General features: G+C 45.3%; 1 protein-coding gene across 5 annotated transcripts in view; it reads right to left on the bottom strand.

Annotated features, from left to right (window-relative positions):
• The window catches only part of LOC108705066 (ephrin type-B receptor 2), a 66,990-nt gene extending 50,425 nt beyond the window's left edge, over positions 1 to 16,565 (bottom strand). For 4 of the 5 annotated variants that reach the window (XM_041569938.1, XM_018241852.2, XM_018241850.2 and 1 more), the window contains exon 1: positions 16,197 to 16,564. Coding sequence is in view for 4 of the 5 variants with exons in the window: in XM_018241852.2 (XP_018097341.1) it covers positions 16,197 to 16,269 (73 nt within the window). In the remaining variant the exon portion in view is untranslated. Of the gene's footprint in view, positions 1 to 16,196 lie in introns of all 5 variants that reach the window. The other variant, XM_018241849.2, reaches the window with a different exon arrangement.
• Between the last annotated feature and the right edge of the window lie 350 nt (positions 16,566 to 16,915).

A 16,915-nucleotide genomic window follows, 5' to 3' on the forward strand; every position in this document is an offset into this window, starting at 1 on the left:
AATAACCTTCGCTGTGCCAAGTGCCAAGTATCAGCCTGAGGTGGACTGGGGAGAAGATGGGAATCCAAGTGACTGTGGTTACACTCACACTCATACTCACACTCATACTCACACTTACACTCACGAGCTGCCTGTGGGGTGGGGGATTTACAAGCCCCTATTAAGCACAGAAAGTCTGGGGTTCAGCTCTTGGTGCGACGAGGGGGGCCAGTGAGGCTTATTAAGGAGGAATAAAGGGGTCGGTGGGGAAGGGTAGGACAGCTGCTCTGAGTTCTAAAGTCGGGGGGGGGGGACAGAGATTTGGGCACAGCTGTTATTTGGGCTCTTTCTGCACAAACCTCCCCAAACCCAATAAAATCGATGTGCCGGACGCACGGGCAGACGAGACGCAAGTGGGAAGGAAATTACCGGCAGTTTCAGTCTCACTGTCAGTTTGGGAAATTAAATTCACTACCAGGGGGCCCCTTGAAAATAAAAGGAAAGCAGCCTGGGGCCCTCAGGTACCTCCTCCAGGCGTTACTAACGGAGAGTAGGAAAGTGATGTCACAGTAATACCTGGGAGCTGCCATAGCGATTCATTTGTAGAACTGCCCTGCTGAATCCATTCATACGTCCAACCACTGACTGCTTCTGTCATAGGCCTGTCATGTAAAACTTATATTCTCGGCACCCCTGAACCCCAAGAGACGACTCAGTATTCACACAGATACACAGAAGTAAACTGCTCCTGCTCTCCTATTGTCAGGCTACTGTCACTCCCATAACCCAAAGGCCACATTTAGTCTCAGCATTAGAAGTCAGCACAGGAGAAGCTTCCTATAAAGTAAAGGGTAAGTTAAAAGAAACTAAAAGAGCGGTGTTGTATGATTATTAGGGGGTGAGTTTCCTGTATCCCTGTTACACAGCACAGACCCCTGTAATACGTCAGAGAATCTGATTCTGCACTCCCAGCAGCCCCTGCCCTGAACATTAACCCCACCATACCCAGGCACTGACTGGCAGGTCACACAGATTGGGAAAAATCTCACTCTCCTCCTGTTAGCTGGTTACTATGTGCTGGTGACCCTAGCAACCAGCCTGTGACACTCCTGCCAGGCAAAAAGAGATGATGAAAACAATGATAGTAGTGATGCTTTCCAATGACTCCTGCTGGTTTCCAGGGGCACAGACCTTAGAAACCACAGGGTTAATGAAATTCCAGGCTGGAGAGAGACAGAACACACAATCCAAGCAAACCCACTAATATAGGGACCAACTGCAACATTTTTGTTTATTCTGGTAACGTAAAGACCAACTGCAACATTGCACAGATGACGTGACCTTATTGGCTGCCTTCTCCATATAAGCTTAATGTGTCTCCCCTATTCTGCTATAGGGAAATAGGTGACTCTTCTCCAACTGCCACAATAATGCCCCCAACTTGCCATTTCTCTCATACAGTCCCACCGACAGGCAAATGTATATGAGCCAATGACTAATAATGATGCCCCTTCATATGCCCTTTAATCTGCACCTGCATCTGGGGTCAGTACTGAGGATTGTGGCTCCCATTGTAATAATAACAATAATAATAATAATAACAATAATAATAAAAATAATAATAACAACAACAACAATAATAATAATAATAATAATAATAATAGTAATAATAATAATAAAAATAAGTAATAATACAAATAATAATGATAATAATAATAATAATAATAATGGAAATAATAATAATAAAAATAACTAATAATAATAATAATGATGATGATAATAATAACAATAATAATAAAAATAACTAATAATAACAATAATAATGATAATGATGATAATAATGATAATCATAACAATAAATTATAATAATAATGGTAATAATAATAATAATGATGAGAATAATAATAATAAATGATAATAATAATAATACAGAAGATGGAGAAAACTAATTTATTTGCCCATGGGGCCCCGGGGCCAGTGATTCCACCACTTTCCAAATTTGCTGCTCCCCGTTTCCCTGCGCCCGTCCCTATGGTCAGTAAATCTGTCAGCTCCATGTCAGGTCTCAATCAGCAGCCCTCTCGCCCCCCACATACACCCAGTCGACAGCTGCTCCTCTCCCAGCAATGTAATGGTTAAACGCCTGGCAACTGCTGCTTGTTGGGCACACGGCCGGCTGGAAAGAGGGGGTGCGGCTCCTGTGTGGGGCCCCGGGGCAGGCAGGTGACACAGAGCGTAGCACATGGGCCCCGTCCATCATCATCACAGTGGTATTTATATTAACGTCGCCGACAGATCTCAGCCTCACATTCAATCCCTGGGGCATCAGGGAAACAGGCAGAAGATGTATAAAGGCTGGAATTCTGTCACTTCAGTGTCGAGAACCCACAGTGCAGTCCCTAATGACTCGTGCTCATTTAATTTCCCAGTACAGGATGCAGAGTTGCCATATTGATTCCCCCACATGGAATGCAGGAGCCTGGGGGTGATGTATCTTACAGCTGATCTATGTCCAACATCATCTTTATCTGATCCTCAAAATACATTTCACCCCTTCAATAAACACATGAAATTGTCTCAGCACTATGAGCCTGAGAGAGGGATTGGATAATGAGAAAGGGAGATTTGGGATAAAATTCTCCGAATTCAGGAAACATTCCTCAAAATCCAACAGAGGAGGCATGTTCTGAACCATCAAAAACACTGATTAGTTGGGAGAAAGCACTGATTGGATGGGAGGTTTAACATAAAGCACTGATTGGCTGGAAGATTTAACATAAAGCACTGATTGGCTGGAAGGTTTAACATAAAGCACTGATTGGCTGGAAGGTTTAACAGAAAGCACTGATTGGATGGGAGGTTTAACAGAGAGCAGTGATTGGATGGGAGGTTTAACAGAAAGCACTGATTGGATGGGAGGCTTAACAGAAAGCACTGATTGGATGGGAGGTGTAACACAAACTAAGGAGGCCTGACCAAGCCTTGTGATGTGCCTCTATCACTTCATAACTGAGTAACAAGGATGCATTGGGTCCTGCAGATTATATTTGTATGAGAGATTATATTTGTCCCACCCCACATATCTGTCCCTCCAGTGACCCCATTCCATGCACAGATATGAAAAGTAATGAAAGGTGTGGGGACAGCAAGCAGGGACTCGCCCCCAGACACCACTTATATCCCTAAAACGAATAAAAAATAATAACAGGCTCGGCCAATCGCTGACACTCGTGTAATTATTCCATGTCTAACCTTCCAAACTTCCCCTTTAATCCAGCAGCCGTAAGCAGAGAAGCAGCTGTGCAGGGTGTGTCGCATGTAATGCTCCAACTAAATGGGTGAGACTTTTGGGGGGACCCTAAGGAGAGGAACTCGGGGGAACCTGATGGAGAGAAACTGGGGGGAACCTGGGTTCTTACGCATGGGCAGTTTTTATGTATTTGAGCCGCAGGTTTGGGCGCAGCTATGACATTCTGCCCAGTTCTACTCAGATCGCATTTTACTCCAGTTGCACTACATACCCATGTGTAAGGAGCCTAATAATGGTACTCCCTGCAGGCACAAACTACAGACAGAACTGAAAGAGTTACTATGAAGCAACTCCCTGCTGGTGTCAGTTCTCTTTACTATTCTCTTCCCACATTGTTACTCCCAGTAAAAGGCTAAAAGTTTTCTAGCAAACAACCTATGAAGGGGAAAAGGGGTTAAAGGAGAAGGAAAGCTACAGAGGCATTTTATTGCCAATAGATTAGCTACAAAAGTGCAAGCTAGAATGCTATATTTATTCTGTAGAATGTTTTACCATACCTGAGTAACCAGCTCTAGGAAACTCTCTCTGTTTGATTAGGATAGCAGCTGCCATATTAGCTTGGTGTGACATCACTTCCTGCCTGAGTCTCTCCCTGCTCACTCATAGCTCTGGGCTCAGATTACAGCAGGGAGAGAGGAGCAAACTGAGCATGCTCAAGCCCTAGCCCTGGAGGTTTAAGCTGAAAACAGTTGCAGATGGCAGGTGATTATAAAACTTGGGGGGAGAGCTGATCTCAGCTACATTGAATCAAGAGTCAGAACGAGAGAAGAGAAAGGGATAAGAAACACATTTAAAGGGCTTGTTTGCCTTAAAACACCTAGTTGTTTTAATGACTAATTTAAATGTTTAATGACTTTTTCCAATGACTTTCTATTTTCTATGTCTGACCGTTTCAAGTGTAAAGTGTAATCTTTCACCTTCTAAAGCAGCTCTGGGAAGGATGGGTCGCCGACCCTGTAAACTGATCTAAATGGATCCATTTAGTTGATCCATTTGTTATGTTTGTCCCTGCTGAGCAGAATCTCTGGGTTTCATTACAGGCAACTGTTAGACTTTATACAATAGTTACTGATACTCCAGAGATGCTGCTGAGAAATGGATCAACTAAATGTAACAACTAATTGTTGCAAAATTATAAAAAGAGCCCACTGAGCATGTGCAGTGCCAGTGACACTTAAACAATGAACAAGACCAGGAGATGGGGGGCTGCTGGGGGAAGTGGATCATTGCTGTTATGGGGGTGCAGCACCTATTTTCTTCCATTGGGTAAAATATGACACTGGGTTTATATTCCCTTTAACTAAATGTATTTATATTGTGTGTAAGTAATAAGATGAGAAACTTTCTTTATTCATGCTGATTTATACTATTGGGGGGGTTGGCTTCCGGCACAGGGGGGCCTCCCTTCTTCTGAACAACTCCCGTAAGAACTGGGGCTCTCTGTGATTTACTATACACCCACTGGGTCCCTCTGTGGATTCTATTAATATAGAAGTAGGGACGGGCAAATTTTTTCGCTTGTTTCGCCGCAAAAATGATGCCCATAGACTTGTATGGTGTTGTGCGTCCAAAAAAAAGACGCGTGTCCAAAAAAATTTTGCGACACCCATAGACTTTAATGCCCGCCTGCAAATTTTTGGCGAAACGAAACGGGTCAAATTCGCCCATCCCTACAGTATATAGAAGTAAAAAAGTTAATAGGAAAGAAGAGAAAGGCATTTAATGAATATAAACACTGTAATAAATGTTGTAAATCAGCAATCCGGAAGGCTAAGATACGAAATGAAGAGTTAATTGCGGTGGAGGCTAAGACTAACCCCAAAAAGTTTTTTTTAAATATGTTAATAGTAAAAAGATGCAGGTTGAGAGTGTTGATAAAGGGCCTAGCCCGAAACATGTTGTGTGCTTCACATTCCCAATAAAAGTTTTTGCAGTCAAAGACAACTGCTGTGGATTTGTCCTGCATTTGGTTTCTATTGATTTATTTACCAGTAGGTCTTTCCAGCTGACACAAGGTCACCCATTCCGATTAGAAGAAAAGAGGTTCCAGCTAAATATTGGGAAGGGGTTTGTTACAGTGAGAGCTGTGAAGATGTGGAATTGTCTCCCTGAATCAGTGGTACAGGCTGATACATTAGATAGGTACAAGGAAGGGTCGGATGCTTTATTCACCAGTAGCTCCTCCCAGCAGACAGGAGGGAGCCAATGAGATTAGAGGAGGGAAAGGGGTGTTACAGGGAGAGCTGGGAAGTGAATCAGTGGTACAGGCTGATACATTAGATAGGTACAAGGAAGGGTCGGATGCTTTATTCACCAGTAGCTCCTCCCAGCAGACAGGAGGGAGCCAATGAGATTAGAGGAGGGAAAGGGGTGTTACAGGGAGAGCTGGGAAGTGAATCAGTGGTACAGGCTGATACATTAGATAGGTACAAGGAAGGGTCGGATGCTTTACTCACCAGTAGCTCCTCCCAGCAGACAGGAGGGAGCCAATGAGATTAGAGGAGGGAAAGGGGTGTTACAGGGAGAGCTGGGAAGTGAATCAGGGGTACAGGCTGATACATTAGATACGTACAAGGAAGGGTCGGATGCTTTATTCACCAGTAGCTCCTCCCAGCAGACAGGAGGGAGCCAATGAGATTAGAGGAGGGAAAGGGGTGTTACAGGGAGAGCTGGGAAGTGAATCAGGGGTACAGGCTGATACATTAGATAGGTACAAGGAAGGGTTGGATGCTTTATTCACCAGTAGCTCCTCCCAGCAGACAGGAGGGAGCCAATGAGATTAGAGGAGGGAAAGGGGTGTTACAGGAAGAGCTGGGAAGTGAATCAGGGGTACAGGCTGATACATTAGATAGGTACAAGGAAGGGTCGGATGCTTTATTCACCAGTAGCTCCTCCCAGCAGACAGGAGGGAGCCAATGAGATTAGAGGAGGGAAAGGGGTGTTACAGGGAGAGCTGGGAAGTGAATCAGGGGTACAGGCTGATACATTAGATAGGTACAAGGAAGGGTTGGATGCTTTATTCACCAGTAGCTCCTCCCAGCAGACAGGAGGGAGCCAATGAGATTAGAGGAGGGAAAGGGGTGTTACAGGAAGAGCTGGGAAGTGAATCAGGGGTACAGGCTGATACATTAGATAGGTATAAGAAGGGGTTGGATGGTGTTTAGCAAGTGAGGGAATATAGGGATATGGGAGAGAGCTCATAGTACAAGTTGATCCAGGGACTGGTCCCATTGCCATTTTGGAGTCAGGAAGGCAAATTGGAGAGACTTCAGATGGGTTTTTTGCCTTCGTTTGGGTCAACTGGCAGTTAGGCAGGTTATATATAGACTTCAAAGGTTGAACTTGATGGACATGTGTCTTTTTTTCAACCTAACTTACTATGTTACTATGTTACTATGTTACTATGTTACTATGTTACTATGTTACTATGTTACTATGTTACTATGTTACTATGTTACTATGTTACTGTGTCACTGTGTTACTATACACCCACTAGGAGAGTGCAATGTCTATGGAGTCTGGTAGAAAACAAGGAGGAGCTTCTGCTCCATCCCCCACCCCTCTCATTCGCTGGCAGTGTCTGCACTGAATTGAGGGATAAGAGAGATAAGAGCCCCCTCCGCTGCCTATGAATCCCCCCCAGGGGCCATTCTCCAACCTCTGCTAATAAAATGCAAATCACTTTATCCATCAACCGCTTCCCATTTATCAGCAGCATTTGTCCAGGGAATTCTCATCCTTTCTGAGGCCGAACTGGATCCCTCCTTGTCACGGGGCAACCACAGCCTCAAACAAACTCACGAGAAGCCACTGAATCAATGGACAGCACTGTACCCCCTTTAATTGGGAACCAGCCCCCAAACCCTAATAGGAAATCCTGCAACCCCTGCACTAAATATACAATATGGCATCATTTACTAATAAACAAACAAAGGCTGTACCCCCCGAAAACCCTCACAAACCAACAAACACACACAATCCCCCAGCGACCCCCCAATACACAGCAGTAGTCGTGCGCCCCCATAAGAACCAGTCCCTTTGCTCTGTCAGCAGTGACATGACACAAAAGTCTTCTATGGGGGGCCGAGCGGGTGCTTCTCTATGTCAGGCCTGGGGAACAGTCAGGTGCAGTCACTTGGCCGCCTGCCTCTCCCTCGCACGGAGATCCCTAATCTTAATGGAGATCTTCTCTAAACACACAGAGGCTGTGGCACAACATGTTTGGTATGTGAGGAGCACAAAGGGAAAGTAAATGGCACTCAATGCGATGAAAGGCAAAAAGCAAATATAGAGACACCACCAGCCAACTCAAGGGCTCTGACTTCTTCCAAAACTAAAACCAAAGAATTGGGGCCCTACAAATGAGAAAAAGGAAATAAATGATTGATTCATATTCACCAATGGCCTGGAACCTCCTCCCCCATAATGTACCTCCTCACATCTACTCTACCTCCAATATTGTCTCTCCCATATAACCACCGTGTAAGCACCATATCTACTCTACCTTCCCATATTGTATCTTCCATGTAAGCAATGTATCTACTCTACCTTTCCATATTGTTTGTCCAATGTAAGCACCATATCACCCTACCTTCCCGTATATATCTCGCCTATGTAACCACCATGTAAGCACCATATCTACTCTACCTTCCCATATTGTCTCTCCCATGTAAGCACCATATCTACTCTACCTTCTCATATTGTCTCTCCCATGTAAGCACCATATCTACTCTACCTTCTCATATTGTCTCTCCCATGTAAGCACCATATCTACTCTACCTTCTCATATTGGATAAATTAAATTCAGTGAGAAAAAGATATCATGGTTTATCAAGTGAAAACTCATGGACGAGATTCAATTCCAGGAGTAATTACTTTTCTCCAAATTCAACTCCAGTTTTTTCCCATAGATCAATTGAGTTTTCAATGAAGTTTTTCTGAATTGCACCTCAAATTGAATCTCATTCATGAAGTTTCACATGATAAACCTTTTTCTCACTGAATTGAATCTGGCCCTTTATGTGATTGGGCTCAGGAGCTTCTCACAAGACCCCTCCTATCACAATATTCTAGGATCAGGTGTGAGTGGCTCAGTCCCACAGACTCTAATGGGCCCACGTGTCAAACTCACAAACCAGAAAACAGGTCTGACCAGTTGATGCCGGGAGCGGTGGCCCAACAGCATAAAGATCGGCCCCCAACTCATGTCAAGGGGGGCACAGTCAAAGGTCAACAGGGCAAGCTCTGTCCAATCAGATTAATGATTATGGGACCAGGGATTATATCTCCATGGGAATCATCTATGGTAATTATAATAATCCCACCACAGACACATCCAAAATATTCCCACTGTGCACAGCCCCCCCCCCTAAAAAAATCTCTCCCACCCCAAACACTGGCAATATGTGTGCAAGCAAACAGGGAAGCAGGAAGGGGCAGCAGAAAGGAAATTGGGAATGGGAAGTGGGAAGGGGCAGGAGCAATGGGAAGCGGGAAGGGACATCAGCAAGAGAATAATATCAAAGGAACCAGAAGGGGCAGCAGAAAAGAAAATCGGGAATGGGAAGGGGCAGGAGGAATGGGAAGCGGGAAGGGGCAGCAGCAAGGGAATAACATCAAATGAACAAGAACGGACAGCAGAAAAGAAAATCGGGAATGGGAAGTGGGAAGCAGCAGGAGGAATGGGAAGTGAGAAGGGGCAAGAGGAATGGGAACAGGAAGGGGCTGCAGCAAAGAAATAGGAAGGGGGCAGCAGAAAGGAAGCTGGAAGGGGCAGTAGCAAGGGAACAGGAAGGAGCAGGAGGAATGGGAAGTGGGAAGGAACAGCATCAAAGGAACAGGAAGGAGCAGCATAAAAGGAACAGGAAGGAGCAGTATCAAAGGAACAGGAAGGGGTAGCAGTAAAGGAATAGGAAGGGGCAGGAGGAATGGAAAGTGGGATGGGGCAGGAAGATGTGGGAAGTAGGAAGGGTCAGCAGCAAGGGAACAGGAAGGGGCAGGAGGAATGGGAAGCGGGAACTGATTAACTGTCAGGTTGTGGTACCAGAAGGTTCCAGTGTAGAAAGGATCGGGCTGGAGTTGAATGCATTGAATACCCCTCTTTCTGTGTCAGTGAATAGGGGGCCCAGGAACAAAGGGCCATTTAGGATTCCTGAAGCTGCCAGATCTCTGGTCTCAGCACAGAAACAATTGGGGGATCAGCGACCCCAGCGCAGGAAAATCCCCCCGACCTCAGCAGGGATCACAGAATTGCTGACTGGCACAATCCCAAGCCCAAAACTGTACAGCTCCTGAGGGGTCTGGAACCTTCTGTGGGTGCCCTGAATGTAGTGCCCAGTTCTGCCCACATCGCACCACCAGTCCAACTCTCTCTCCTGCTTTACCAGCCAGAACCCCCCCCCCCCGGGATGTACCATTTATGCAGGAAGTCGCCAGTGAGGCAAATCCAGGAATGAACTGAGCAAATGGCACTGACATTGTACAACTGAACTACAACTCCCAGCAGCCCAGGTTAGGGGGTGTCCAATGCTGGCACACAGTTACATGGTAATTAAGGGTTAAGGACCAGTAGTGAACAGTGCCAGGACATAGGGGGTATAAGGGCATCACTACCAGCCATTTCTGCTGCTCCGTGGATTCACCTGTGAGTAAATAAAGGTCCAACTCATCATGTACAGAACACAGACACCAGTCCAGGGTCCCCCTCCCCAGACAGAGATCAATGTGTTTGTGGTTCCTGAGATCTGACACATTCCAGGCACTTCATAGGTTGAGTCATCGGGTTGCCCTATAATCACTGCCCCTATTGCCCTATACCCAGGCACTGACATCACAGCCCAAATATGTGTCACTTCCACTCCATGTGCCACACACACGCCACATTTTGGGCACAGTTGGGTACCATTAGTCCCATTGCATAGGAACTAGCCCCCCATCCCTGATGTCTGACACCCCACATTCCTATGAACCAGTGTGGGGGGGGGGGGGGTGCCTGTGTCAATGATTGTACAAGTAGCTGCTGAGCAGCCCATTCCCAGGCAAATCTCACATCCTGAATGAGTTAAAGGTTAACAAAAGGTTAACTACGTGTTGTCTGAGAGTGGCCCATGGCCCTGTGGCTCCTCCCACTCAGGCTGACAGTCAGGAAACTGCCAATTAATAAATCTCACCCCCCATACACCTTTCATTCTGACCCTGGGCTAATGAGTGCCAAGCTGAGGGCCGGGGGCAAGAGTGGCTAATGGCTACAAGCACAGCAGAGTCAACCAGCCACCAGGCAACTGGTCCAACCAATGGTGCTCCTGTTACTGTGGCTCTGATCAACGTATAAGCGCGCGGGGGGGGGTGAATGGGAAGCCCAGATAACCTGCTCACCTGCCTGGGACACACACCTTTACCTGCCCACAAGCCACATGTTACTGTAACTCCCAGCAGCGCATTACTCTCATTACTCTCATTACTCACAAAGGAAACTTGCTCCTGCTGTCCCATTGTAAGGCTACTCTAACTCGCCGTGGGTCGAGGGGCCCCGCACAGAAGCAGAAGATTTAATGGCGTGAGGAAGGGATCGTGGAGCAGTTGGGATGTGACTGGTGTCTCGTGTCGACACAAAGTGCAAATAAACAGAGGATCTGAGACACAGGGGGGGTCTTGTTGCCTTTCATTCTGCAGAGTTCCTCCCCCAATCACCCCAGACCTGCACCCCGATTTAACCTTCTCTAGAGCCAATCCCAGCGGCTCCCACAACCCAAAAATGAGACCTTTTTCAAGCCTAAATCTCAGTTTTTCCCATCAACCAACTCCCAAAATGTTTTGCCCCGTAATTCATCTGATTACAGTAAGGAGCCTCTATTGAGGAGCAGCGGCAGGGGGAACCAGCAGTGCACCCACAGTTACTGCAGATCAAGCCCATTCCACTTCTCACCTTCACCCGCAGGGGCCCCCAGGCTTAGTTGGGGGGTTTCTCTGCCTGAGTCTGACATATGCAACTTGAGGGATACGTCTATTAAATCCAGCTAAAGGGGTGAGCTAAAATGTAACTGCCCCCGCCATCTGGTACCTACCCTGTCTGCTGCCATGGAAACAACTGGAGGGCCACAACTTGCCTCATCCCTCATTCAATATGTCCTTATTTATTGTGCCCCCTCCTGAGGGTTCAGCAAATGCCCTTTTTGCCCCCCCATAAATCACCGCTGTATATAATCAATAATCAGAGCCCATACTGCTCTATATACCCACACACACATATATATATATATACACACATATACACACACATATATATATACACACACATATACACACACATATACACACATATACACACACATATACACGCACATATACCCACATATATATACACACATATACACACACATATACACACACATATACACACACATATACACACATATACACACACATATACACGCACATATACCCACACATATATACACGCATATACACACACATATACACACACACATATATATACACACATATACACACACATATACACATATACACGCACATATACTGTACTTATATAATATATACACTGCACATGAGGTGTCAGTAAACACACACACACACAAGTACACGCAGGGCGTGTGGATCAGTGAGGCAGAGAGCGACACACGTGTAACCGCGAGTACAACATTATGAGTTTGTTACGGTTAATTCCATGCTTGGTTAACTTGCCCTTTGTTTGCCAGATGACTCCCTGCAGCCAGTAATAGAACAAGCTGTTTGTGTCGGGCAGGGCGAGGGTTAAGGGCGAGGGGCCTGATTGGTGCTTATGTCCATCAGACACATCAAGAACATGACCCCCCCATGCCACTGAATTCTTGTAACTGTGATGGTGCCTGTGGGGGGCACAAGGGATGCAGCATAAGAAATGCCCAGCGCTGACACCCAGATGCAGCACATTGCAGAGCCACATACACAGATATTAGTGTAACCAAAGGCCACAGGCAGGGGCCACTGAGTGATAGTAATAGTCATAGAAACTGGTCTCCCCCAATATACAGCCCCCCAGTAACTGCACAGAAATGCCCCCCACTAATTGATAATGTGACCGAATCCCATCCAAGCAGAAGTGTGTGTGGCAAGGAAAGGGTTAAACTGGCGTGACTTTGGGCTCAGCTCCCACTAATTCCCGTGTAATTAATAGTGATCAGGAACGTGGCACAACTCTCACCCCAGCCGCACCCCAAACTCTAATGCAGGAGCACCCACACTTTACTAACGTGAGGTCTATTACTGATGTTGTCCCATTAAGATCTTCATCCATACGATCACTGTTAGACTTCTGTTCCACGGGAAATATTTCTATATAACCTTAATGTAATAAATATGTGAATGGAAAGCAGGAGACGGGAGGTGATTTAGACAAACTGAGTCTTGAGATCTGCTGATCAGCAGCTAAAGGTCTCCTGGTACATCCCATCTATCTTTTGGCCACCCCTGTATTAATGGATTTGCCCTACAGGGAGAGAGTGTGATTGGCTGAGAAAGTGCACAGTGACCCCGTACATAATATATATATATATAATATATAAGCAGAGCTGGGGGGGGAATAAAGGGTGGTGTTGCCATACACCCCATCACCCGCCATTAATGGAGCCATGTACGCCGACAGAATAAAGGGGAAATAACCTTTATCCGCTCTAATTAAAACCACCCGCTGCCCCCCGTCCCCCCAGCAACATAAAGAGAGACAGGGGCCAAAATGTGTAAATATTCTGTGCCAGAGGCTGACTCACTCCCCCCAGTAATGGGACCACTGTTATTATTATATATCATTATTATTTATTATTATTATTATTATTATTATTATTATCATTATTATTATTATTATTATTATTATATATCATTATTATATATTATTATTAAATAATAGTATTATATATTATTATTATTTATTATTATTTATTATTATATATAGTATTATATATTATTATATATTATTATTAAATCTCATTATTATATATCATTATTATTTATTATTATAATATATTATTATTATTATATGACACCAACATATTGTGTTGAGACGCACAACAGGGAGACAAAGCAAAACACGCATACCAAGGGGCCCCCCAGCACAGTGCCAGCCCCCCCCCCTGGACACAGCAAGAGGGAACACAATATGGGGGGCCATAGAAACAGTCTGACGGGGGCTGGAAGAGCCCATTTGCCCCCACTTCCCAGTCCAACAAACAATATGGCCCCCATACTAGCAGATCTGAGCCCCCACACACAGGGATATCCCCCCCAATGTTGTGACCCAGAGGGGCCGGATCCTTTATGTCATTTCTCTGGTGGAAGCGTCAGTTCTGGGGGAGCCCATTAGCTGGGGGGGGGGATAATAAAGCCATAAATGACATTGTGCCAACAGGGCAACTCCCACCCCCACTGCCAACATGATCTGCCCAACAGGGGGGCATTACCTGCTCATTTGCATCACAGGGGCGTCTGGGACCCCAAACCAGGAAAGACTTGTCCAGTCCCAGTAGCAGTTTGTTGTTTATCCAACTGACTTGTATTTTTGGCACCTGCTCCTTCCCTCGCTGCCCCCCCAGGGACCCGCCATCTTGCCCACCCGTCAATCCTGCTGTAATGTCCCCCCACATTTAGAGCACCCTGATCCCTGTCACCTTCCTGCTACTGCACCCTGGGTACCAATCTGCACCCACACTACTCCGAGCACTCCATGCCACCCCATGGGCACTACACCATTTTATCAACTGGGAACCAGTCTCCCCACTGGCACAACATAACACTCTTCCTCTTATGTCCAAACACCACCCGCATGCTCTTTTTTGTATCTTATACCCCCCCAAATCCCACCCCATATCCCCCCCCAAGATATATCACCCAGCGCCATGTACCCAAAATTATACCAGATACAAAACTATGCACCCCAACAATACTCTGCCCAACACAATGACTTCCAACAAGACTCTGCCCAATACCTAATAACACCCAATATAAATGCCCAGTGTACTGACACCCAATATAAATGGCCACTGTAATAATAACCAATATAAATGGCCAGTGTAATAATAACCAATATAAATGGCCAGTGTAATAACAACCAATATAAATGGCCAGTGTAATAATAACCAATATAAATGGCCAGTGTAATAATAACCAATATAAATGGCCACTGTAATAATAACCAATATAAATGGCCAGTGTAATAATAACCAATATAAATGGCCAGTGTAATAATAACTAATATAAATGCCCAGTGTAATAATAACCAATATAAATGGCGAGTGTAATAATAACCAATATAAATGGCCAGTGTAATAATAACCAATATAAATGCCCAGTGTAATAATAACCAATATAAATGGCCAGTGTAATAATAACCAATATAAATGGCGAGTGTAATAATAACCAATATAAATGGCCAGTGTAATAATAACCAATATAAATGGCGAGTGTAATAATAACCAATATAAATGCCCAGTGTAATAATAACCAATATAAATGGCCAGTGTAATAATAACCAATATAAATGGCCAGTGTAATAATAACCAATATAAATGGCGAGTGTAATAATAACCAATATAAATGGCGAGTGTAATAATAACCAATATAAATGGCCAGTGTAATAATAACCAATATAAATGGCGAGTGTAATAATAACCAATATAAATGGCGAGTGTAATAATAACCAATATAAATGGCCAGTGTAATAATAACCAATATAAATGGCCAGTGTAATAATAACCAATATAAATGGCGAGTGTAATAATAACCAATATAAATGGCCAGTGTAATAATAACCAATATAAATGGCGAGTGTAATAATAACCAATATAAATGCCCAGTGTAATAATAACCAATACAAATGCCCAGTGTAATAATAACCAATATAAATGCCCAGTGTAATAATAACCAATATAAATGCCCAGTGTAATAATAACCAATACAAATGCCCAGTGTAATGACACCCATGATATAATTCGGGGCACAATACAGCCAAAAAATAAATGGCCCTCAGCAATGCAATCAGCCCCAACAATGTCACACACAATAAACCGCAAAATAAATAGCTAGTGCAATGAACCCCAACATTGTACTGTACAAAGGATCTTGCCCCTGTGTATAATACTCAATGTAATGTACCCCAATGTTTAGCCAAAGTGATGTACCCCAGTGTTTAGACAAAGTGATGAACCCCAGTGTTTAGCCAAAGTGATGAACCCCAGTGTTTAGCCAATGTTATGTACCCCAATGTTTAGGCAAAGTGATACCCCAGTGTTTAGACAAAGTGATACCCCAATGTTTAGGCAAAGTGATACCCCAGTGTTTAGGCAAAGTGATACCCCAGTGTTTAGGCAAAGTGATGAACCCCAGTGTTTAGGCAAAGTGATACCCCAATGTTTAGGCAAAGTGATACCCCAATGTTAAGCCAAAGTGATGAACCCCAATGTTTAGGCAAAGTGATACCCCAATGTTAAGCCAAAGTGATGAACCCCAGTGTTTAGGCAAAGTGATACCCCAATGTTTAGGCAAAGTGATACCCCAATGTTAAGCCAAAGTGATGAACCCCAGTGTTTAGGCAAAGTGATACCCCAATGTTTAGGCAAAGTGATACCCCAATGTTAAGCCAAAGTGATGAACCCCAATGTTTAGGCAAAGTGATACCCCAATGTTAAGCCAAAGTGATGAACCCCAGTGTTTAGGCAAAGTGATACCCCAATGTTTAGGCAAAGTGATACCCCAATGTTAAGCCAAAGTGATGAACCCCAATGTTTAGGCAAAGTGATACCCCAATGTTAAGCCAAAGTGATGAACCCCAGTGTTTAGGCAAAGTGATACCCCAGGTGCCCAGCACAAAGCCTCCCCCCAGGTGCCCAGGAGCAGCACAAAGACATCAGGATCCACTGACCTTCCAGAGCCCGGGTGAGGGGCAGGAGGGGCGGGAGGAGCAGCAGGAGGAGCAGGAGGGATCCCCGGTCCATAGTCGCAGTCGCTACAGACGATCCATGGGGCACAATCCGGTGCCGGAGCAGCAACTGATCCTGAGATCGACGCGCAGCGCAGCCCAGACTGGGGAGAAACCAAGTGTCCCGCAGCGCGGGGGTCCGCCGGGACGGCTCGTGTCTGTGTCGGGTCTGGAGACTCCGTGCGGCCCCGGGACCCTCGTCTCCTGCCCTGGAAATGTTACCGGTAAATAAGCTGAGACTATAGCGGGACAGAAACGAAGAGAAGGCGGACCTGCTCCCTGCACAGACCTTCACTCCCCCTTCCCCAACAATGGTTTGCCCCGAACTGTCTGTCAGGAACAGAGACCAGAGCAGCACAATGTTCCCTCCTGGGGGGGGGGGATACTGAATGGGGGCAACAGGGAGGGGCTGAGGGGGGAGAATGGGGGGCACCGGGGACATGAGGAGAGACACTGGGACACAAGAGGGGAGGGGATGCTCTGGTTGGGGGACTGGATACTGGGGGATATATGGAAACAGTCATATACTGGGCAGGGACTGATGGGAATGTGATAGGGACCTTAGATTGTAAGCTCACTGGGACAGAGACTGATGGGAATGTGATAGGGACCTTAGATTGTAAGATCACTGGGACAGAGGCTGATGGAAATGTGATAGGGAC

This window comes from Xenopus laevis, chromosome 7L (genome assembly GCF_017654675.1).
Source record: "Xenopus laevis strain J_2021 chromosome 7L, Xenopus_laevis_v10.1, whole genome shotgun sequence".
Taxonomy (NCBI): Eukaryota; Metazoa; Chordata; class Amphibia; order Anura; family Pipidae; genus Xenopus; species Xenopus laevis.